Below are 24,512 nucleotides of genomic sequence, written 5' to 3' on the forward strand. Positions count from 1 at the left end.
GTTCTTGTTAACTGCTGGAAATGGCCCACCTTGATTATCACTACAAAAGGTTTTCCTCCTTCCCCCCCTCCTTCCTGCTGGTAATAGCTCATCTTAAGTGATCACTCTCCTTACAGTGTGTATGATAAAACCCATTGTTTCATGTTCTCTCTGTGTGTATATCAATCTCCCCACTGTATTTTCCACTGAATGCATCCGATGAAGTGAGCTGTAGCTCACGAGAGCTTATGCTCAAATAAATCTGTTAGTCTCTAAGGTGCCACAAGTACTCCTTTTCTTTTTTGCGAATACAGACTAACACGGCTGCTACTCTGAAACCAACTAACAGGTGATTGTCAGTTTCAGCACAGAGGCCCAGGACTGAATAGACCCTCCCCAACAGGTTTGACGCACACTGGCAGGGTTGGGGTTTTTTTGACTGCAGTGCAAATATAACCATAAACTATCTGGAGAGTGGCAGTCTCCCAGAAAAAGAAGCTGTCAGTTGAAAAACATGTTTTTATCGAGACAGGAAATCTATGCCATCAATCAAACCCTTTTTGAGCCATCATGCAGCCTCTCTCAAATCCATACTCTACCCAAGGGATGCTCAACTCATGCATTGTGAATTTCAATACATCCCATCCTGGTCAGTGCAAGAGCAGGATATCTATGCACTTGCATAATGGTACAAACACCTGTCCTGGAACCCCTCATATGCCACGTAAGGAACGGATAAGCCAATCTAGACTTTATTAGATCATTTTTGCTGGAGAAGAATGATGCAGAAATCCTCATGAGTTAAAATCCCCAGTCCATCTCCCAACTATTCCAGATTCCTTGCAGCCTTTAGTCACAGGTACAGTGATTTTAAAGCTATCCCAGTCACACAGATTTTAGTTTGATGTACATTTTGCAGGCTTTTTCCCCCCTGCTGTTCGTTGCTCAAAGAGCAGAGATTTGTAAGGTTCTTACATTTTTCTGGGAAGAGTTTCAGTCATGTGGTTATGAATGAATCCACAGAGGGCAGTGATTATAAACAGGAAAATCAAAGGATGGGAAGACACAATGCTTATCCAGTACTATTTCTCTCTTTCAAAATGCTAGTCATTCTCCAGCAGTGCCCATTTCTCAACTGTTGACTAGCTTCCTACTGAGTGTCTGGAGAAAGGAAAGAGACTCTGGCTTTTGTAAGCCAGATCTCAGATCTATCTGAAAAAAGCAGTTTGAAGAAATCCGGCAGGACCTCTTACTGTCTCATATTTTGCTTGTATAAGAACAGGCCTTGAGGACACAGATGGGTTGGTGAGCAGAGAGGGGGCAGATTGTGAAAAGAGGCTGCATGTCCAGTTCTGCTGTCTGCAGAAAAACAGAGAAAGGCCATTCCGGAGGCAAAACTACAAGTGGTTTGTGGGTATTTCCCTGGATCAGTTCACCCAGGGCTCCTAAAAAGGGTCATGGATGCCAAATATTGGTCAAAAGGTGTGTATACAGGCTACCCACAAAGAACTGCCCTGGATGCCTCGGCACAAAGCGCCTCTTATAGCACCAGCCGAAGTGCCCATGATGCTCCGGGGCTGCTTACACTTGCCAATTGCTTTCCCAGCTCAAGCTGTTAGTCCAGGAGAAAGAAGTGAAAATGAATCAGATGATCTAAAGCCAAATCCTGGCCCCTCTGAAGTCAATGGGAGTTTGGCCATTTACTGTAGTGGGATCAAGCTTTCACCCATATCTCCTAATCAGCACATTCCAATAGCCACATTCTGCCCTCAGTTACACCACTGTAAAAGCAGAACACCACGAACGTCAATGGAATTGCTGTGGATTTGTAGCAGTATATATGACAGCAGAGTTCAGTAACTGATTTTTTGTTCATATAAATAAACGCAGAAATCTTTTTCTCCCCAACTCTCTTCTCCAAATCCCCTAAACTCCTGACACATATTGTTTGCATTTTAAGGTGAAATGGTGATTTATTTCATATATCTCTAATTCAGCAACAAGGACAAAATTAACAAGTCAAATTCAGCCCTAACATAACTCTTTTGACTCCAATTAGCATTGAAGGAACTCAGTGTCTCCCAAACAGCAGCATGTCACAAGATCGGGCTCATGCTTTGGAAATAATTTATAAGAACTACTGAATTCTCTTAAAATCCAGGGGAAATGGAACCTTTCCCTGCTCAAACCACCAGTGTTTCTATTTCAGATACTAATGCACTTTGTCCAGACCATTGGGAATCTACTTCAGTTTAAAATAATCCACAAATACAACTGATGCTGTGTCTCTCTGCTGACTGACCAAAAAAAAAAGTCAACAAAACTGACATTAGACAACAGAAATAAGGTTTGAGGTGATGTGAGGCCAAGGGAGAAGAAAAGTAAAGAAAAAAAGAAGTTTTCTACTTCCCTAAGAGTATGGATATTGCCCACTGCACCAACATGGAGGCCTGCTTCTCCTCTAACTTCTATTGGTGCAAATCAGTGGTAACTTCATTCCAATTATGGCAAAGCTGGTGTAAATGAGAGAAGAATCAGACCTTTTATATCTATTTTTGGCATGCTTTTAGCAGTTTTGCCTTTCTACTGCATGAAACGTTAGCTCTCTGCTGGCATCTGTCACACGGCAAACTTTCGATCTGGCGTCTCCTCTAGACACCTTCCATGACTGTTAGCACTTCACTTTCAATTTTTTTTTCAGAATATTCATGGTGGGGGAAGGATTCGGTGGTAGCTCGGGCAGGGAGGGGGGAGGTTAACTGTGAGGGTTTGCATGGGATTGCCTGGGGGGGGGGACAGGTTCCAGGGTAGCCATGGGAGGGGAGGAGTAGGGAGCACTGGGGGGGAGAGGTAAGGGAGTCATTTTTGCCTGGGTAAGTATTTACCTTTTGCTTCAATACATCTTGATGCTCCTTCCAACCAAAGTCACTGTCTACTTATGATTCAACAACTCTTCCTACCAAAAAGGTTGAAGGAGATGTATGATGTTCCTTAGACACTGACGAGTTGTACCCAATCCGGACCTGCATGCCGTGCTGCTAATGTCTTCCATTCATACTAGAATTAACAGAGGCAGAAAACAGAGACTGGTGGCGTTCCTCTCCTTCTGATAGGAGCTTAAGTCGTGCTGCATCAGTAGAAAATGAAAACCACAGGAGCAGGACCCAGAACCTAACAGCCAGCCAGGGATACCAGATTGGTCATATGCTACTTTCACATGGAGAACGATGGTTATAGACAGAGAGGCGTATGTGTCACCGAGCATAGGAAGCACAATGGTGAGAGAATGACAATGAAGTGGAATCACTCAGCAGCCTTGTGACAGTTTTTATAAAGATGACCAGACTCCTCACAGAGGAGCAATCTATACAGAGTACCGTCAGCTTTGGGAGGAGAAGATAGAAATCATGATTTGGCACTTTCTTCATCCCCAAAGACGGCACCAGCAGCATTGCTGGGACTAGCATTTGCACATCCTTCTCTGTAGGGCCTCCTGTGGGTCTCCAAGCTGCAAGTTTCCAGCATAGCCTAGTCCTTAAACTGCAGATTGCTGGCTTTCAGAATACGGCGGTTGACATCTATGACTTGTAAATTACAGCTCTGTCCTGCCACATACAAACCTCACCAGGATGGGGATTCAGTTCAAATAAATACCTAAAAGCCCAGAGGATGATCCAGACTACCAAAACCTCATGGAATCTGGAAAAGTGGACTGGGAACCTGATCTCTTGGGAAATTTCTGGTATTTCTTCATTCCAGGCCAGCTAGAACTCCAAATCTCTCTGTCTTTGGTACTTACAAGTCCCCCCAGTACCACTGTATCTGAGCACCTCACAACCTGTAATGTATTTATCCTTACAACAGCCCTGTGAGGTAGGGCTGTGCTATTATCCCCATTTCATGGACAGGGAATGGAGGTACAGAGAGACTAAGCGACTTGCCCAAGGTCACACAGGAAGTCTATGGCAGAGCAGAGAATGGAACCTGGATCTCCTGAGTCTCAGTCTAGCCCCTTAAACATTAGCCCACCCTTCTTCTCTAATAGGAGAAAGACAACAAAAATAAAAAACCTATGGGGGAGGGACTGTGTGATAGTCATGGAAGTCAGCCAAACATTTTCAAACCTCAAAGTGCTGAGTTCACATTTTAGGTCAGTTTATATTTGATCCAAACCAATTTGTGTCACTACTTATTACTGGCCTGGGCATCTTCTGGGAAAGACAATGCATGATTGAAAGAAGACATGACATTTGAAAGGAACATGATGTACCACTGGCCTCTGCTGCTGGAATTCCTCCAGTCAGCTGCTATAGAGTTCTGGGCATTTGGGTCACCAAGCAATCAGTCAGTGCTGAGGAGACATAAACCTCAGCTCAGCCATGGTCATGCTCGAGAGAAATTACTGTATGGAACTCTTGATACAAATAAGAGTCCTGGGTAAAACTAGCAAATACAGGACTCTTGAGCAATCCAGAAAAAACAGCTTGAGTGAAACATACTGGAGGAAAACAATGAGAGCAACATAGCTTGATTGATGTTTAAAAGTCAATGTACACAAAATCCATTTTCACCCAGTTCTACACTGATTTCCAAACAGAGATCCTATGATGCTGGAGCATCTATTGAATCTATTCCACTTCCTTTTGTGCGTGCAGTCAGCAACAGACAATAATGGATTGTATCTCAGGAAACAGAGAGCAGGTTTTCTTGCTGCTGCTCTGTGCAGCTTTAGCAGCTTCCCACAGACCTCATGTGACTGAAGAAAGGGGAAAAAAATAGAAACAATCTATTGGTTCATAACTCTGGCAGGTATAGGTTCAACTTGGATGACCCTAGATCACTGCAAAATGTATATGCATCTAAGGTCAGTGGCATGAAAAACAGTTACCTTCAGGACCATATTTGCAAATTGGATAATTGAATCTGCAGATGAGCATAGGTACTCAACTACCCAAACTGCATGTGCAACATTTCCCCATTGGTCTGTATTATCTGCGTTGTGGTACCCCTAAGGGCTCAGAGCATCCCTGTACTATGTGCAAACACAGAACAAATTATTATTATTGTAAATTATTTGTATTATCATAGCATCAAGGAGCCAGTCATGGACTAGGCCCCCATTGTGCTAGGTGCTGGACACACACAGAACAAAGAGATGGTCCCTGCTCCAGATTGCTCCTGACAATCTAAGTATAAGGCACTGTCCACGCTTAAACCGGTATAGCTAAGCCGCTGGAGCGCTTCAGTGAAGACCCTACAGCGACAAGAGAGGCAATCGTCGCTGCAGTTCATCCACCTCCCTGAATAGTGGGAGCTAGGTCAACCTAGCGCTGTCTGCACCTGGGCTTAACTACACATCTCAGGGATGTGGATTTTACAGCCCTGAGCAACGTAGCTGGGTCGACCTAGCTTTTTAGTGTAGGACTGGCCTAAGACAAGAGACAACAGGTCAATGCAACAAACAGATGGAGGAGCATAGGAAAATAATGAGACAATACTGACCAGCATGATAAACAGCTTTTTCAGCACACCAGCAGCCTAGTGTCTGAGGGGATGGTTTTGCCTCTTTGGCATCCTCACCCGTTCCTATACCAAACACAGCTCAGCCGGCCCTGCTAGCCTGGCCCAATAATGGTGCTGTTAACACAGGCATTCATTAGCCAGTTGATTAGCTTGTTTCTGTCTCTTCCTCTGGAGGGAAGAATGACTTTTTGTATGTTACAGTGTAAAGAACTCCTGCGCCGGGAACGGGTGTCTGCCATGAGACTCAACGCTAGACATATTAGCAGTATTGCTGCCCTTTCCCCTCTGTCATCCCTCAAGGCCTGGCCCAGAGAATGCAATTCCTCTAGAGGACAGCAAACATGCTTTGCTGATTATGACTTTCCTTTCTTACTTCCCACTTGATTTCATTTTAACATGTTCTTTCCGCTTCTTTTATTTTCTCCAATTTGTCTGAAGTGTCAGACAAAGGGCCATTTTAGGAGCTGTGTTTATTTTTTAAACACCTACATTCTTGTGCTTATGGTGACAAAATTCTTTAATGTCTTCATCCACTAGATAGGAAAAGAAGCCAGAAATGTTCACCCGACTGAAACCAGATTCCTTTCAGCATTTCCCCCAAGCAAAATCAACCTGAGTTTAGTTCAGATTCAGAACCCTATATTCCTGGTGAAGTGATTCCTTTCAAAGTACCAGTAAATATGTAAGTGTAGCTCAGAGCCCAAAAGCCCAGTGTGTCTATGACAACGAAGAGCTCTTTACACTTCCTTGATACTTCACTGAGCTCCACGTCAGTGGCCTCCTGAACCCATGAAGATTCAATGGGAGTCTTCACGGGAGAATGGGCCCACTTCCACGGATCTCTTTGCAGGATCAGGGCATTGGGTTGTATGATCTGTAAGTGGCTGTGCCCACCCATGTATTTGTACAGCACCAAGCGCATTTTAAGAGCTACTCTAATAGAAATAAAATATAGCCCATGGTTCACACAACGAAGAACAACTCCTCTAGTTTGCACTGGGGCAGCTAGTATAATGGAAGATCCTAAAAAGGCTGAACTTTCATTTTCCACAGCAATTCTCTTTTAACAATGTTATGCTAATATTAGGCTCCAGTCCTGCTTCCACTGGTGTCAATGGCAAAGTTGCCCTTGTCTTCAATGGGAGAAGATGCAAAACATTTTGCCAGAAGATCTGTTGTGCTAAAAATCCACTAACTATTGGCCTGATCCAAAGCCCACTGAAGTGAAAGACTCCCGATAATGTCAATGGGCCTCAGATCAGACCTTATGAGAATGAATCTGAGCCCAAGTGGGAAGGTCTCAACATACTTAAACCTGGTCATCCAGGAAGACGCAAATATATAAGTGATGTGAGTGAATCTAAAGCAAGATCATTCCTGATAGTGCAGAGACATGTACATTAAACCTCCCCCAGTCAGCATGGTTGGCTGCTCTCCAGGGGGGAATTCAACTGTGGAATGGCGGGTGGTAGTACTCCAGGGGTTTCAGTACATCCCACAGACTCTGTAAGCGTGCTCGCTCCTTGGCCAGCGCTACCCACTTTGTGGCTGCACTGGTGACCTACTGGCTGGATATGCTTTTCCAGAGGCAAGGAGCAAAAAGCTCCTTTCGGTCTGATGTACCTACAATTTAGGTTAAGAGAATAAATGCAGAGAACAATAGTAGAATCATAGACGTGTAGGATTGGAAGGGAGCTTGACAGGTCATCTAGTTTAGTCCTGTGCTCTCAAGACAGGACGAAACCATTCCTGACAGGTGTCTGTCTAACCTGCTTTTAAAAATCTCCAGTGATTGAGATTCCACAACCTCCCTAGGCAATTCATTCCAGTGTTTAGCCACCCTGACAGTTAGGAAATTTTTCCTAATGTCCATCCTAAACCACCTTTGCTGCAATTTAAGTCTATTGCTTCTTGCCCTAGCCTCAGAGGTTAGACAGACCAATTTTTTCCCTCCTCCTTAATCTTGAAAACTGGTATCATGTGCCCTCTCAGTCTTCTCTTTTGCACACTAAACAAACCCAATTTTTTCAATCTTCCCTCACAGGTCATATTTTCTAGACCTTTCATCATTTTTCTTGTTCTTCTCCGGACTCTCTCCAATTTGTCCATATCTTTCCTGAAATGTGGGGCCCAGAACTGGACACAATACTCTAGTTGAGGCCTAATCAGCGCGGAGTAGAGCGGAAGAATTACTTCTCGTGCCTTGCTCACAACACTCCAGCTAATACATTTCAGAGTTACACTGTTGACTCATTTAGCTTGTGATCCACTATGAACCCTAGATCCCTTTCCGCAGTACTCCTCCCTAGACAGTCATTTCCCATTGTGTATGTGTGCAATTGATAGTTCCTTCCTAAGTGAGGTATTTTGCATTTGTCCTTAGTTTGTCCAGATCTTTTTGAATTTTAATCCTATCCTCCAAAGCACTTGCAACCCTCCCCCCGCCCCAAGCCAGGTATCATCTACAAACTTTATAAGTATACTCTCTATGCCAGTATCTAAATCATTTATAAAGATATTGAACAGAACCGGACGCAGGACTCCACTCAATATGCCCTTCCAGCTTGACTGTGAACCACTGATAACTACTCTCTGGGAACCGTTTTCCAACCAGTTATGCACCCACCATATAGTAGCTCTATCTAGGTTGTATTTCCCTAGTTTGTTTATGAGTTAGTCATGCAAAACAGTATCAAAAGCCTTACTGAAGTCAAGATACATCACATATATTCCTTCTCCCCTATCCACCAGGTTTGTTACTCTGACAAAGAAAGCTATTAGGTTGTTTGACATGATTTTTTTTCACAAATCCATGTTGACTCTTACTTATCATCTTATCTTCAAGACATTTGCAAACTGATTGTGTGATTATTTGCTGCATTATCTTTCTGGATATTGAAGTTAAACCAAAACTGGTCTGTAATTCCCTGGTTGTCCTTATTCCCCTTTTATAGATGGGTACTACATTTGCCCTCTTCCAGTCTTCTGGAATCTCTCCCATCTTCCATGAGTTTTCTAAAATGATCGCTAATAGCTCAGATATCTCCTCAGTCAGCTCCCTGAGTATTCTAGGATGTAGTTCATCAGGCCCGGCTGACTTGAAGACCTCTAACTTTTATCTAAGTAATTTTAACTAGTTCTTTCTCTATTTTAGCCTCAGATCCTACCTCATTTTCACTGGTGTTCACTATGTTAGACGTCCAATTGCTACCAACCTTTTTGGTGAAAACTGAAAAAAAAAAGGCATTTAGCATTTCTGCCATTTCCACATTTTCTGTTATTGTCTTTCACCTCTCATTGAGTAATAAACCTACCTTCTCCTTGGTCTTCCTCTTGCTTCTAATGTATTTGTAGACTGTTTTCTTGTTACTCAACAAAAACAAACAAAAGGAAGTATTTTTTCACACAATGCACAGTCAACCTGTGGAACTCCTTGCCAGAGGATGTTGTGAAGGCCAAGACTATAACAGGGTTCAAAAAAGAACTAGATAAGTTCATGGAGGATAGGTCCATCAATGGCTATTAGCCAGGATGGGCAGGGATGGTGTCTTTAGCCTCTGTTTGCCAGAAGCTGGAAATGGGCGACAGGGGATGGATCACTTGATGATTACCTGTTCTGATCATTTCCTCTGGGGCACCTGGTATTGGCCAAAGTCAGAAGACAGGATACTGAGCTAGATGGACCTTTGGTTTGACCCAGTTTGGATGTTCTTATGTACCCTTTATCTCTATAGCTAATTTAATCTCATTTTGTGCCTTTGCCTTTCTTATTTTATCCCTACATGCTTGTGTTTTTATATTCATTGTTCATAATTTGACTTCATTTTCTTTTTTTGTAGGATTCTTTTTGGATTTTCAGATCAAAGATGATTATCTAGGTAAGCCAGAGTGGTCTCCACAGGAGAGCATGCAGCATGCGTATCCCCTGGAACAGTCTGCACTGAATGCAAAATGGCCTCCTGCCCCTGCTCGGCCAGCCCACAACATTTTGGCAGCTGAGGCGGGGAGCTCAAATGACACCCTTATGCCCCCTCGCTTGGGCTAAAACTTTGACAGGTCTCATTTCTGCCTTCTTCCTGTTCTACTCCTCTCATGGTATTGCTCTGCTACCTACCCTAATAAAGGAGAACTAACAACTTAAAATGTTAAGTAACACTTAACTTTCAATCGCCTGAACAGCAAATGTAAGTTTTCTTATCTGCATAGTAAACGCTGGCATTTTTATCTGTTTGAATAATCAAAGTGGTGCTTTCCGTGCCTTCTTGGTTGCAAAGATTTGAACTGCTTCCTGCTGAAGGTCCACAGTCTGGGCAAGCTCATGCTCTATTGAGATGGTTGCAAGGCCAACCAGCTCCTCCTGTGTCATTGTGGAGCGTAGATGTGTTTTTATTAACTTCAGCTTGGAGAAGCTGTGTTCTCCACTGGCAACTGTTACAGGAAGTGTTAGAAGTATGCACAGAGCAATAAAAGCATTTGGAAAGAGGGTGGTTATCTTATTTGTGCACATATATTCCAGAACAGCCTTTGGAGTTGATCCTGATTAAATGTATCTTGAAAGGGCTTTCAGTTAATCACCTAAATCACTCGCATCAATGGTGCGCATGTCATCATGTGTTAGTCTCTAAGGTGCCACGGGTACTCCTTTTCTTTTTGCGAATACAGACTAACACGGCTGCTACTCTGAAATGTGTCAACACTGTCTCTATTGCCCTGCATTGCTGGTTTAGGTCTTCTTCAGGTATAGTGAGGAGTTTTGGAATATCATACAACATCCCAAATATACTTCTGTGTTCCTTGAGCTGCATGAAATGTTCTTCAACTGACTGTATTGCACAATCTAGCACCTGGTTAAAGAATTCAACTTTGAAATGTTGTTTGGGGTCTCTTATGGGATTATCCCATGCCTCGTAATCAAAATGTCTTCTTCTTCGGTGACTCTTGTATTCTTGAATGGGTGGGAAAATAGCTTCAGTGTGAAGTTCCTCTGCCAACTTCTGTGCACTCTTCAGAATATTTTGAAATCCCTCATCTGATCGGTAAGACTGTAGCTATGACTTTGCTTTGTCCAATTGTTCCATTGCTCCAGATATATCAAAGTCAACACCTTGGAGTCTCCGGCTTACAACATTTACTTCAAACAGCATGTCATGCCACAACACTAAGCCACACAGAAATTTGAAGTTATGTCTGTTTCTGGGGATTCCATTTCCCTCTGCCACTGTTCTTCCATGAACAGTTCCTGTCACAGCATTATCCTCCATAATGGCAGCTATGGCATCATCTATCTTCCCAGTTTGGTGTTTGATAGGCTTTATCACCTCCACTCGACTTTCCCATTGTGTGGCACTCAGTGGTTTTAGTGTCAGAGAGGATGTTCCCAGATGTTGCTTCAAAATTTGCCATCGATGAGTTGATGCAGAGAAAAATACATAGATGCTTTGAATTATATTAAAAAATTCAGTAGCCTCACTAAAAGCTGATGCTGCATCACTGACCACCAAGTTCAATGAATGAGAACTGCATGGGACAAAAAAAGCTTGAGGGTTTAACTCTCGGATCCGTGTCTGCACTTCTCTGTTCTTTCCTCTTATGTTCGCACCATTATCGTAGCCCTGACCTCTCATGTCAGCTATCACAATTCCCATATCTTCCAGCTTTTTAAGAAGCACGTTTGTCATACCATCTCCTGTCAATGTCAATAAATTCTAGAAAATGCTCTCTGACAGTCACCATTGCAGGGACATTTTCACTAGGTTTTGCTGTTGTTACAAAATGCACCATTAAAGTCATTTGTTCCGTATGGCTGATGTCAGGTGTGCAATCCAGAGTAACATCTTGCTGTCTTCAGATCTGCCACAATCTTCTGTTTGACTTTTTTTGCCAATAACTGTATGATCTCATTTTGAATTTTTTTCTAAGGTAGTGGTGTGTATACATTTCTTGGGAGGTGACTCTTCTTAGATGCTCCTGGAGTACTGCATCAAACTCAGCCATCAGCTCCACAATTTTAAGGAAAAGCAGCAAAGAGTCCTGTGGCACCTTATAGACTAACAGACGTATTGGAGCATAAGCTTTCGTGGATGAATAATACCCCACGAAAGCTTATGCTCCAATACATCTGTTAGTCTATAAAGTGCCACAGGATTCTTTGCCACTTTTACAGATCCAGACTAACAGGGCTACCACTCTGAATTTTAAGGAAGTTTCCATTGTTTGGCACATACAGCTGATCTGAAGTGCCATGCAGTGCTAGGTTTTGGGTAGCAAGCATTCTCACAATGGCAATGAGCCTTTTCAGAACATTTTGCCAGTAAAGAGACTCTGATGCAATCTTCTCTTGATGCTAATCATCTATGGTGGCCTTTAACCTTAGTCTCATCTCAAGCTCTTTCCACCTGTGGAATGCTCTCCGATGATTTGCTGCCTTTTCATGGCATGCCAGATTTCTAGCCAGATTTTTCCAGTCCTTTGTTCCTAAAGAACCCAATGTGGCTGGAACATTAGACTGGAAGAGTTTGCAACAAAAACAGTATGCAGCATTCTGAGTTTTTGAGTACATAAGATACATAGATTCATAGATATCAAGGTCAGAAGGGACTACTATGATCATCTAGTCTGACCTCCTGCACAATGCAGGCCACAGAATCTCACCCATCCACTCCTGCGATAAACCTCTCACCTATGTCTGAGCTATTGAAGTCCTCAAATCATGGTTTAAAGACTTCAAGGAGCAGAGAATCCTCCAGCACATGACCCGTGCCCCATGCTACAGAGGAAGGTGAAAAACCTCCAGCGACTCTTCCAATCTACCCTGGAGGAAAATTCCTTCCCGACCCCAAATATGGCGATCAGCTGAACCCTGAGCATATGGGCAAGATTCACCAGTCAGATACCCAGGAAAAAATTCTCTGTAGTAACTCAGATTCCACCTCATCTAACATCCCTTCACAGGCCATTGGGCCTATTTACCATGAATATTTAAAGATCAATTAATTGCCATAAGCCACGGCCTCTCCACTTTGTCACCATTGGGGATTTCACACCAGTAATGTGTTGGATGGAAACTTCTATTTTCATTGTCTTTGGGGAACATGAAGTTTTTCACTTGCTGTGGCCCCTGCAGTACAAGGAAGTCCCTCAGACTACTGCTCAAGTGGGTCCACATCCTGGATCATCTAGACTTAAGGAACTAAATTCAGCAGCAGCTGTTTCTTGCACCTCCACCACACTCTTCTCTGATCTACACTTTTCTTCAGGAATGTGCATGGTTACATCCATTTGAGATGGAGATACGGATGCTGCAGTAGCCGTCAGATCACCTGCACTCTGACTAACTGGAAGATCAGGCATCTCCTCACCATTCACATCCTCACTGGAGCTGGAAGGCTCACCGCAAACATTTGTGTCTATGTATCTCAGGAGAGCTCCTTCCTCCTTAGATACAAAAGCTTCCTTTGCTTTCTTTCTTTTTCTGAATGCTGCCCCAGAGGGGAATTTTCTTCTTTCACTCATGACTGCTGTTCTGTGCCAGCTATAGCGGCTCTCAACACTCAGTGAAAGGGGACCAACAAGCAGGCTGGTAGCAGGACCTGAGTGAGGGAAGATATCAGCGTCTTAAGGGCCTAACTGGCTCCTACTACTTCAGTTGACTGCCTGTTCTCCTCAAGTTGGTTCAGGGAAGCAGCAGGAAACAGGAAGCTCCCTGAGAAGCTGGGGTTAATAAGTCCAGGCTCCTGGGGGTACTAGAGAGGTACATAAGATGCTCCTCCTCCTCTCTCTCCCTGCAGCTCCTGCTGCTTTCTGTTATTCCCTCTCACCTTTTCTCCTGCCTGCCTCTTATGTTTCTTGTGCCCTCTTTCCTCCAGCACAGCACTCCACCATCTCTGTGCATCTCGAGCAGAGAGAATACAGATGCACCAGCAGCAGACACAATTTTCTACACTCTGGGTCCTAGTGGCGCCCCCCACACAGTCTGGCACCTTAGGCAGCTGCCTCAGTTCGCCTCATGGTAAGGCCAGCCCAGTGCCCCTGCAGACAGTACAATCCTTAGCAAATTATGGTGCAATACACAGAAAATAAATGGATAAAATAATCAGAGCTAAGCCATATGGACACATCCTACAGATTTTAACAGAAAATGATAAACCTTATCATTTAACCATCTTGCGGAATGGACTAGACAATTATATCCTGCTATATATGGCTCAAAAATCCTATATGAAGAATATAATTTTTATTAAATTCCATCAGTTTTGAACATATCTCCTATAGGACTCCACTATATTTCTATCAAACTCTCTTGGCTTCATCCCTATTCAGTTCTAGAGGGATTTTCCATGCATGAAATACTTTCCAGTGACTCTTACTACAGACACTGGGTGAATTGGCTCAGTGATTTTTCTAGCACACTGGATACCGGGGGCCGTGCAGGCCTTTCCATCCACAGCATGCTTCATTTATACCAGATGATAAATTAAATGCTTCATGTTATAGAAGCCTGGGTAAAATTTTCAAATGCACCCAAGCGATTTAGGAGCCTAGGTCTAATTGAAAATCAATGAGTCACTTGGATATTTTTTTCAAATTGTACCCCAAGTCTCATGAAAGTCACTTTTAAAATGGGATTTAGGAGCTTTTGAAAATTTCACCCTATTGCTTATTTGTTCTGCAAAGTGCTAATAAATGGACCAGCACTACTGAGAGCAAAATCTGGAGCAATAAATAATATTTCTCCCCGGATGATCTCAAAGTGTTTTTCAAACATGAATTAAGCTGCACACCGCTCCTGTATGTTAGTTTACAGACAGGGAAGCTGGCAACATGAGCTCAAGGACACACAGGGAGTCAATTGCAGAGCTGGGAGAAGAACTCAGGAATCCTGACTTCCTGTCCCCTGCTCTAGCTTTAATTATTAGACAAATTGGATTACATTCAACCTTGACTTCAATGGAGCTGGGCTGAATTTTGCTCAGTGTCTCCCCGTTGTCTCCATCCTGGAAATCCAACTATACTACACGGCTAAAAAATCTCCCAAAACATACAAGCCCTGCCTGAGGAACAGATAGCGATGAGACTATTTTTAGAGAAAAACAGAGGTTTTGAAATGACTTGTGGCTATTAAGAATTATCTGTAAAAAGAAATGGTTAGGCTACCAATCTTATCTATCAAGAGCACACATCCCAGCTGTGTGGGAATCATAGGATTGGAAGGGACCTCAAGAGGTCATCCAGTCCAGTCCCCTGCACTCATGGCAGGACTAAGTATTACCTAGACTGTCCCTGACAGGTATTTGTCTAACCTGCTCTTAAAAATCTCCAATAATGGAGATTCCACAACCTCCCTGGGCAATTTATTCCAGTGTTTCACCACCCTGACAGTTAGGAAGTTTTCCCTTATGTCCAACCTAAACTGCCCTTGCTGCAATTTAAGCCCATTGCTTCTTGTCCTGTCCTCAGAGGTTAAGGAGAACAATTTTTCTCCTTCTTCTTTGTAACCACCTTTTATGTGGTTGAAAACTGTTATCATGTTCCCTCTCAGTCTTCTCTTCTCTTCTCCAGACTAAACAAATCCAAATTTTTCAGACTTCCCTCAGAGGTCATGTTTTTTAGACCTTTAATCATTTTTGTTGCTCTTCTAAATAGAAACATCAGCGCAAACCCCCTTTTGCCACCTTGCATGTGCACACAAAGACCAGCAAGAGGGAGAGGGACACCAGCATATACACAGGAGAGCCAAAGACAGTTGGTTCTGACAGAACAGAACAGGAAGACAAGGAACACCATCAAAATGCATGCTCTGATTTCTAGGTGAATGGCTGGAAGGCCAGTGAGGCAGACATGTCAATGCAGAAACTGCAGGATGCTTTCAGAATGCAACTACTACACGAGATGCCAGCCTTATTTGTAATGTCCTTTTCAAAATAAGTTTCAAGGAGTTTTTTCAATAGGGTTTTGAGGTAGTCATGTGCAGGGAGTGTCTGAATTAGAAGAATAAACCGATGCCTTCAACAGCAGGACCAGAAACCAGGCACAGAGCAAGGCACTGGATTGGCAAGAAGATGGACTAGAGGCTACAGAAAAGTAATACTTGTGGCACCTTAGAGACTCATAAATTTATTTGAGCATAAGCTTTCGTGAGCTACAGCTCACTTCATCAGATCCGATGAAGTGAGCTGTAGCTCACGAAAGCTTATGCTCAAATAAATTTGTTAGTCTCTAAGGTGCCACAAGTACTCATTTTCTTTTTTGCAAATACAGACTAACACGGCTGCTACTCTGAAACCTGTTATAATAGAGGCTACAGCAGATGTTTGAGGGTCAGGATTCCTCAGTTCATTTTATGGTTCTTAGCACTCTTAAAAGACCTATTGTGATAGCCGAGATCTCCCTCAGTTGTAAGCTCAATTGCTGAAATGTGTGTAAAGGTTCATAAAATGTCACAATAATCTGTAACAATGAATGTTAATAGCAAAAAGGACAAATGAGAAACAGAAGGACTGAATGGACAAAAAGACCTACTGATATAACTCAAGGATCATGTTAAGATCATGTCTGGTAAACAAAGAATGTGTTTTGTCTTCTAGGAAATGGGATCAGACTACAAGAGCAGCAAAACAACAACAACATGGGCTCCAGATTCTTTTCAGCTAACCATTTCCCTAAATAGGACAGCTATTACTATCTTTAATACAATCAATGAGACTGTCAGACAGGAAGTTTTCCTCATAAAAACTCTATAGTTAAAGGAAAAGGGAATAAGAAATGTTGTTAAAATAAAAGCCTGACTTAATATTTTACATTTCAAATGCTTCAGCTGTTTTTCCTTTTTCTGTATTTTTAATAAAAGATTAAAAAGATCTTTAATGGTGTGTTTCCCATTGGACACAACATAACACAAGAATTAGGGATGCCACAATGAAATTAATTAGGCAGCAGGTTTAAAACAAAGAAAAAGTAGTACTTATTCACACAACGCACAGTCAACCTGTGGAACTCCTTGCCAGGGGATGCTGTGAAGGTCAAAACTATAACTTGGTTCAAAAAAGAATTAGATAAGTTCCTGGAAGATAGGTCCATCAATCCCCTGCTCCAGCTCGGAGCCCCCTCCTGCACTCTGAACCCCTCATTTCTGGACTACTCCGGAGCTTGTACCCCCCAGCTAGAGCCCTCATCTCCTCCTGCACCCCAAACCCCTGCCCCAGCCCAGTGAAAATGAGCAAGGGAGTGAGGGTGCGGAAGGGCGAGCAACAGAGGGAGGAGGGAAGAAGTGAGCAGGGGGTGGGACCTCAGGGAAGGGCCAGGACAAGTGTTCGGTTTTGTGCGATTAGAAAATTGGCAACCGTAATCTGCAGTAGCCATTAGTTATTAGGGATTTCAATCTGAGTGTCATTAGTCATTAGGGATTTCATCCTTTTAAATTAAGAGCTGGCTTTAGACAGAGGATGTGAATAAATAAGCTATTGTACTTGCCTGTAAATCATGCCTGATAAAACTCTTTCCTCTTCATATTTGGAGAAACATTTCATTCAGTGTTATATGTCCCTTCAAATATAACAAGGCAAGTAAAGTGGCAGACAGCTAGCCTAATAACATCACAGTTTATAAAAAGGAGTCCATTGCTTATGTCCTACCTCAGACTGCCTGAAAAATAGTGTTTTTCATTCCTCAGTCAGCAGTAACTGGCCATGAAATGCCACACAATCAGATTTAGCAAAAGACATACAATCTGATTTTGCGAAAGCTGATTTGGAACAAGAAAAGCAAGAAAGAAGGAGGATTTAAAAAGGCCATTTTCAATATTAATACCTGCACACAAGGATGCTGCTGGTTGCTAGAACAATCAGGCATTTGATTCCATTCCAAATTGTGCCATAGTGTTGCTGTACACTGCTAAATGGCTGCCACATTTAACCCCACAGTTGGCTGAATTTCAGTGGTACGCAAAGCAATTAAACAATTAATTTGTGCATGTGTGCGTGCACATGCTCTTTATGGAGTGGCCTCTGCTTGAGGTATTTCCACTAGCCCACACTGCTGATGGTCTGGTGGAATTTTACAACAATCTTGGAGACACCGTCAGCAATAGAAACAATGGTTTACAAATGAAGAACTAACAAATCAGCAAAGGACGAGCCGGAGGTAAAAAACTTGCTGTGAACGAGGGCCCAAAGTCTCAAAGATATTTAGATGCCTAACTTCTGGAGAAAGCAGTGGGAGTTAGGTATCTAAATACCTTTGAGGATCTGGGCCCAGACAAATTGCAGCTTTCATATGTTATGTTCTGGGTTTGTCTCTCTCCATGGTAGCATTGCATATATTAGACACACAGGCACCTGATAATGTCTGCCACCAGCAGAACTGCTACTTTGCTATTTTTCTTCATGTTATGTTAGTACAGGAAGAGATTCTGATCTAATTTACACCAGTGTCCAGTGAAGTCCAGTAAAGTCAATCGGATTACTCTGCACTTATACTCATGAGATCGGGATGTGCCACAGACTGTCATTAGTACAATCAGTTAGTAAAATACGTAAAGCCTTTTGGGATCCGTATGGAAGAAAGGTGCTTTATAAATGTAAAACCGTCATTATTAAACAAAATTGCTTTCTTGAGTCTGTTTTGCTAAACCTGAGACTAAGGAAAAAACTCTCCATTAAAAGAGAGACAATAGGATTCTATTATTGTAGGGGGTTGATAGAGAAGGACTCTGCTTTATAAGGCAGCCCAGGACCTGACTGGACAGATTACACACCTGAAACCCAGGGATTTATTCTAATAAGAATTGGCAGTGTTTGCCTGCTGGACCCTGCACTATTAGCTGGTATTGATCCTGCTGAGAAAGGGTTACGTGGGTTTTACTGATTCATGGAGGCAGGTATTTTGTTGCTTCATCTGGATATAAATGAGGTGGAATGGTTCTCTAGAGAGAGAGGACATAGGGTTTGGGCTGTGCAATCCTCTGGGAGGATCCCTGGGAGCAGCCATGCCTAGGCTGGATTTTATTTTGTCTCAGTTTGAGTATTTGTGAATAAAACCAAAACCTCAGGAAGCGGGTTGGTTTTGACGTGCTACGGGTGTATGTAGCCTGTGTTTGGAGCAGAGCGAGGAAATCACCTGATCACATGAGATTATTGCCTTGTAAAATGAAGCATCCTTCCAACTGTCATAAAGGGATTTGAACTCTCTTCCTCCTACAGTAACAGAGAGCAGGGACTCGACTCCCCAACCGTAATTAGTTAATACTTAGCACATATATAGCATTTCCCATCTGTAGATCTCAAAGTGTTCTACAAAAGAGGCTCAGTAACATTATCCCCATTTTACAGATGGGGAAGTTGAGGTACAGAGAGAGGAAGTGACCTGCATAAGGACAGTGGTGTAGTGGGGAAAAATAAGTGGGTAAACTAACCTACCCTAAATGCCATACTCCACAACTGAGAAGTGAGTAATCTTCATTTATCAGAGATTTATCATGCTGTGTATGGCCACACAACAAGGCAGCGTCAGATCTAGGACTAGACCCTATGTTTCCTGTGTCCTATGAACTGCGATGCGGTGCTTTAAATTTAGAGGAATTAACCACTTGCTTACCTTAGGCATCTTGCGCAGGTTGGGGGAGAGTTTCAGGCAGGTGACGTGGCCTCGGTCGTCTCCGATAATGATAACGGGGTAGATTGGGTTAAACTGGATATGGGTGATTTTATTTTTCTTCTTGGCCACAACAGGCTGGCTGCAGATAGCTTCGTATTTATTAATGCTCAGATCAAACACATGGGCCTGGGGAAACAAAGGCAGCAAACACAAAAGGGATTAATCAAGTGAATACATCCATTCTGCAAAAAACAAGAATCAGAGAATCACAGAAAGACAAAGGATCTATTAGGTCCCATCTAAATCCGTCTGCTGGGGCCAAGGGTAAGATTGCTTCCTACAGTCCATTTAAAACAGGGCAAGGCCCTGGAAAATAACATGTGTAGTGGCTCTGATCACTTTCTCTGGCAGACAGACCATGGACGGGGTCCTTCCCTGGAGTCCATGGCAAAGCTCCAATTGACTTGAACGGCCTGGACCTTTTGTTACCAGCCTCATAGGCCTTTAATCCCCAGCTCAAATATTAGAAGTAACAAGGCAATCAGATTCTAACACAAGATCAGTACTCAGAGTGATGCACAAGCCCCGGAATGTTTTCCAATATGCTGATTATCTTTTACTGCAGTGCTTTCCAATATTTAGGGCCTTAATAACACAATAAAAAAGAGATGAAATACTAATTAATAGGAAAATTATGTGAACAAGCACCGTATACTAATGAATATTTCATTGGAACTGAAACTGAAATACACATTATAAAACTGTTTAAGCCCAAACCCCTAGCAAGAACCCTGTTGCTTTAGACATCACCAAACCTGCACCATTCTTATGTATTATTTGGATTGCAGTAGGGCCTAGCTGCCCCAGTCATTGATCAGGTCCCATTGTGCTTGGTGCTGAACCTACACAGAGCAAAATAATTAGTGGGTGCTTAACACCCACCAGCAGCCAGCTGCTCCCCCCACCAGTGCCTCCCGCCTGCCTGTGGCCCCACTGATCAACTCCTCCCCCTCGCTCCCAGCACGTCCCACCCGCCACAATCAGCTGTTCCACGGCATGCAGGAGGCTCTAGGGCGAAGGAGGAGGAGCGGGAATGGGGCACGCTCAGGGGAGGGGTCATAACTGGGCAGGAAGAGGTGTGGCAGGTGTGGGGGCTTGGGGGAAGGGGTGGAGTGGGGGCAGGGCCTGGTGCGGAGCGGGGGTGGGAAGAGGCGAGGAAGGGGTGGAGCCTGGGGCAGGGCGTGGGGATTGAGCACTCCCGGGGAGCTAGCAAAGTGCGGAGTTTTGCAAGGGAGTTTAGAGAGGAAGAGAGAGAGACAGACAAGTTGTGACACACGTCCACTGCATAGTCTCCACCCCTACCAGCCCCCAAACCCCAATGGCCATTACTCAAGACCTGGTGTTAACTAGACATTATCTCCCAATAATTGCAATTAACTCTCATCCTCGCTGTTTGTAGAGGTTATGAGTGGTCTCACTATAGGCAGGATTCTTGGCTATAATCCACTACCGCAAGACTCAGCCTGTGCTTTTTATTTTTTTGCCTTAAGCAAAATAAAAAACGGAACATTTGAAGCTAATGAACACAGAGGGAATATAGGGGGAAACTGTGATCAAACTATAGAAGCTGTGTGTGTGATCCATATATTATTTCAGCATTGTGTCACATTCATGGGCAGAATCTGAATCTAAGAATTAAATTGCCTAAAGTTAGATTGCAGTAGAATATAAATAATTATTCCAAATGGTCTGGAAAGCTTTGTATTAACTTGCAGTATGTGTTTATCACATACATACACAAAAGACAGGCTGCATTCTATCTATGCCTGTGATAGGTAGCTTCCCTACATTTTATATCTGAGGTGGTCTAATGTTCTTCACAGCCAATCGTTGTCACTCGTAGAATCATAGAAACGTAGGGCTGGATGGGACCTTGAGAAGTTATCACGTCTGGCAGCCCACTGCGCTGTGGCAGGACCAAGTAAACCTAGACCATCCATGACAGGTGTTTGTCCAATGTGTTATTAAAAGCCTCCAATGGCAGGGATTCCACTACCTCCCTTGGAAGCCTATTCCAGAATTTAACTCCTCTTATAGTTAGAACGCTTTTCCTAATATCTAACCTAAATCTCCCTTGCTGCAGATTAAGCCCATTTCTTCTTGTCCTGCCTTTTGTGGACATGGAGAACAATTGATCACTGTCCTTTTCATAACAGCCCTTAACATATTTGAAGACTGTTATCAGAACCCCGCAATCAGTCTGCTCTTCTCAAGACTAAGTATGCCCACTTTTTTTTTAAGCTTTTCTCATAGGTCAGGTTTTCTAAACCTTTGATCCATTTTGTTGCTCCCCTCTGGACTCTCTCCAATTTGTCCACAGCTTTCCTAAAGTCTGGCACCCAGAACTGGTCACAGTGCCCCAGCAGAGGCCTCACCAGTGCTGAGTAGAGTGGGACAATGACCTCCCGTGTCTTACATACAACACACTTGTTAATACACCCAGTATATTCACCTTTTTCGTATTGTTGACTCATTCAGTTTCTGATCCACTATAACCCCCAGATCCTTTTCAGCAGTACTACCAACTAGTTAGTTAGTTAGTCCCCATTTTGTAGTTGTACATTTGATTTTTCCTTCCAAAATGAAGTAGTCTGCATTTGTCTTTACTGAATTTCATCTTGCTGCATTCAAACCAATTCTCCAATTTGTCAAAGTTGTTCTGGATTCTAATCCTGTCCTCCAAAGTGCTTGCAACCCCTCCCAACTTGGTGTCATCTGCAAATTTGAAAACCACTCTCTCTATTCCATTATCCAAGTCATTCATGAAAATATTAACTAGTACCAGACCCAGGACTGATCCCTGCAGACCCAATTAGTTACACCATCCTAGTTTCGTAGTGAACCATTGATATTTGAAATTATGTTGGTTTGGCATGAATTGTTCTTGACAAATACATGCTGACTATTCTTTATAACCCTATTTTCCTCCAGGTGCTTACAAACTTTTTAATAAATTGTTCCAGTATCTTTCCAGTTATCGAAGATAGACTGACTGGTCTATATTTCCCCAGGTCCCCTTTGTTCTCCTTTTTAAAAATAGGTACTATGTTTGCCCTTCTCCAGTCTTCTGGGACCTCACCCATCTTCCATGAATTCTCAAAGACAATTGCTAATGGTTCCAAGATCGTTTCAACTAGCTCCTTCAATATCCTAGAATGAATTTCATCAGGCCCTGCCAGCTTGAATACATGTTTCAAAGGAACCTAATGCCTACTGTGAAGAGGTGGGTCAGGGGGAGAGGTCAGGAAGTCACAAAAAGATTTTGAAGCAGCAGACTGACATAATGTCAAATGCTAATGGGGTGTTCAGATCTGGGATTTAGCCCATTATAGTGATATGAGACAGCTGCAAATTTGGATACAGATTTTGAACCCCAACAGAGTTTGGAAGTTACTTGGATCTGGGGTTTTATTTCAGGCTCATCTCTATTTCTCAGTAATATCAATGAAGGACTGAAAACCCCTCCCCACTGCTCATGTTTCTGAGCTGTTTGAGATTGTAGAACAATGTGCATAGACTATCCATGTGCATAGACTATCAAGGACAAATCACACCTTGAGTGCTGTAGATAAGTCAGCGTAAATATCCCCCCATCCCACATCTCAGCATAAATAAGAGCTGCTGTCCTATGTTTGCACTTTATTGTTGGAAAGAAACAGGCTCCATAGCATATTTACCAGACACCCCATGAAAGATACATATTTGAGGGTCAAATTGTTTGGCTTTTTGGCAGAAGTTTTTATTAACTCACCTATGACTCTTATCCCTGATGACACAAGCTGGAGGCTAAGTGACCCAAGAATCAGGACCATGGAAAATGCTTACTGTATAAGAAGTAGTCAATTAATCTAGATCCATGGGGGCAAGAAGGAACTACCAATAACCTTTATTTCCAATTGCAATATTTTGCATCAGCTACTTTTATAGTGCTGAGCATGCATGAGATTTACATTGCACTCAGGGTTCCAGTCATAGCTAAGACAGAGCCATCTGTAGGATGCTGTTTTGGAGCACAGAGCAATCTAAAAATGCAAATTATTCTGGATGATGTAGTCCAGTGGCTTTCTTTTTTTCATTTGCAGACCGCTAAAAAAATTTTAATGGACGTGTGGACCCCTTTGGAAATCTTAGGCATAGTCTGCAGACCCGCAGGGCCCCACAGACCACAGGCTGAAAACCACTAATGTAATCATTTCAAAATGCCACCAACTGCCATGTGGTGACCCTGGGGTCCCATCAGTGCCAACTGGCAGAGGGCCCACCATACTGTAACAAACATCAGGCCTGACACACTCATTGTCCCAACACTCCATTGTCATAATATATGTCTTAAAGGTGCCATATGGTATCATATGTAATCTGGTGACACACTGGTCCTAAAAAATCACTGAGTACATAGAGTTATAAATGTGTGCTGGAAATATGTTCTTAAAATATGCTTGGGAGGCAGAGCATGAACCCAGCCTGCCCTAGACAAAGGAATGTGTATTTACCTGTCTGAGCAGTTTAGTTGCAGACAGAAGACAATAGAAGTACATTTACATATAAAGTAAACACAGCCATCAAGCTAAATGAGAGGGAGAGAAGACCATTTAACAGCCATGCCAGGGGATAGAATCTTCACCCCAGGAAGTCTTCCTGACTCATGAGGCAGAGACAAGGGACTTTGAGTAATACAGGGGAGAAAAAGACCTTTTAATAAAGGGACAGCACCCATTGAGCCTATGAAAGCTGGATCTTCTTTGCCTGAAAGGCAAGAGTTTGTGGAGACTTAATGTAAGTGAGAAATCTGTTTAGACAGAGATTGTAACTTGCTGAAATTAAGGTTTAGTCTCTAGAAAGAGTGTTTAGTTTGTAACCACACCTGTCTTCCATTTGTACTTACTATCACTTACATCTCTGTTCTTTGTAAATAAACTCATTCTTGTTTTATTACAAACTATCTTAGTGCAGTGTATTAAACTGGGGGGGGGAGTCAGTACTCCATGACCCAAACGCTTTGGCACATGTTCTCTCCTTCTGGAGCAGCAAACTTAATAACTTCTGTGAGTGCCCAGTGAGAGGGATTGGACACAGCAGGAAGACATCGCTGGGGAACTCAGGAATTGGGGTTCACTGATTGTTACCTACAAGGCAAGTTTTGGGGTAACAGAGTCCCGAAGAGTTTGCTAGCAAGGCAATGTGTCAGGAGCTGACACAGCACAACAGCCACAAAACTCTCACTTGCTAAGGCTGAGAGGGGTAACGCAGGAGCTCACAATTCTGGGTACCCCAAGCAGAATGTCGCAAATGCACGAGCAAAATGCCTGGGACAAGCACTGAAGAATGCTGGACATATGAAGCAGGTCGAATGTAAACAA

At 43.0% G+C, this 24,512-nt stretch overlaps 1 protein-coding gene across 1 annotated transcript in view; it reads right to left on the reverse strand.

The window, feature by feature from the left end:
• DNAI1 (dynein axonemal intermediate chain 1) overlaps nt 1-24,512 on the reverse strand; it is a 267,853-nt gene that overhangs the window by 59,102 nt on the left and 184,239 nt on the right. The window contains exon 20 of the mRNA XM_038402743.2: nt 19,093-19,278. Coding sequence (XP_038258671.2) covers nt 19,093-19,278 — 186 coding nt within the window. The remainder of the gene's footprint in view (nt 1-19,092; nt 19,279-24,512) is intronic.

The sequence above is a fragment of the Dermochelys coriacea genome, chromosome 5, assembly GCF_009764565.3.
Source record: "Dermochelys coriacea isolate rDerCor1 chromosome 5, rDerCor1.pri.v4, whole genome shotgun sequence".
Lineage (NCBI taxonomy): Eukaryota > Metazoa > Chordata > Testudines > Dermochelyidae > Dermochelys > Dermochelys coriacea.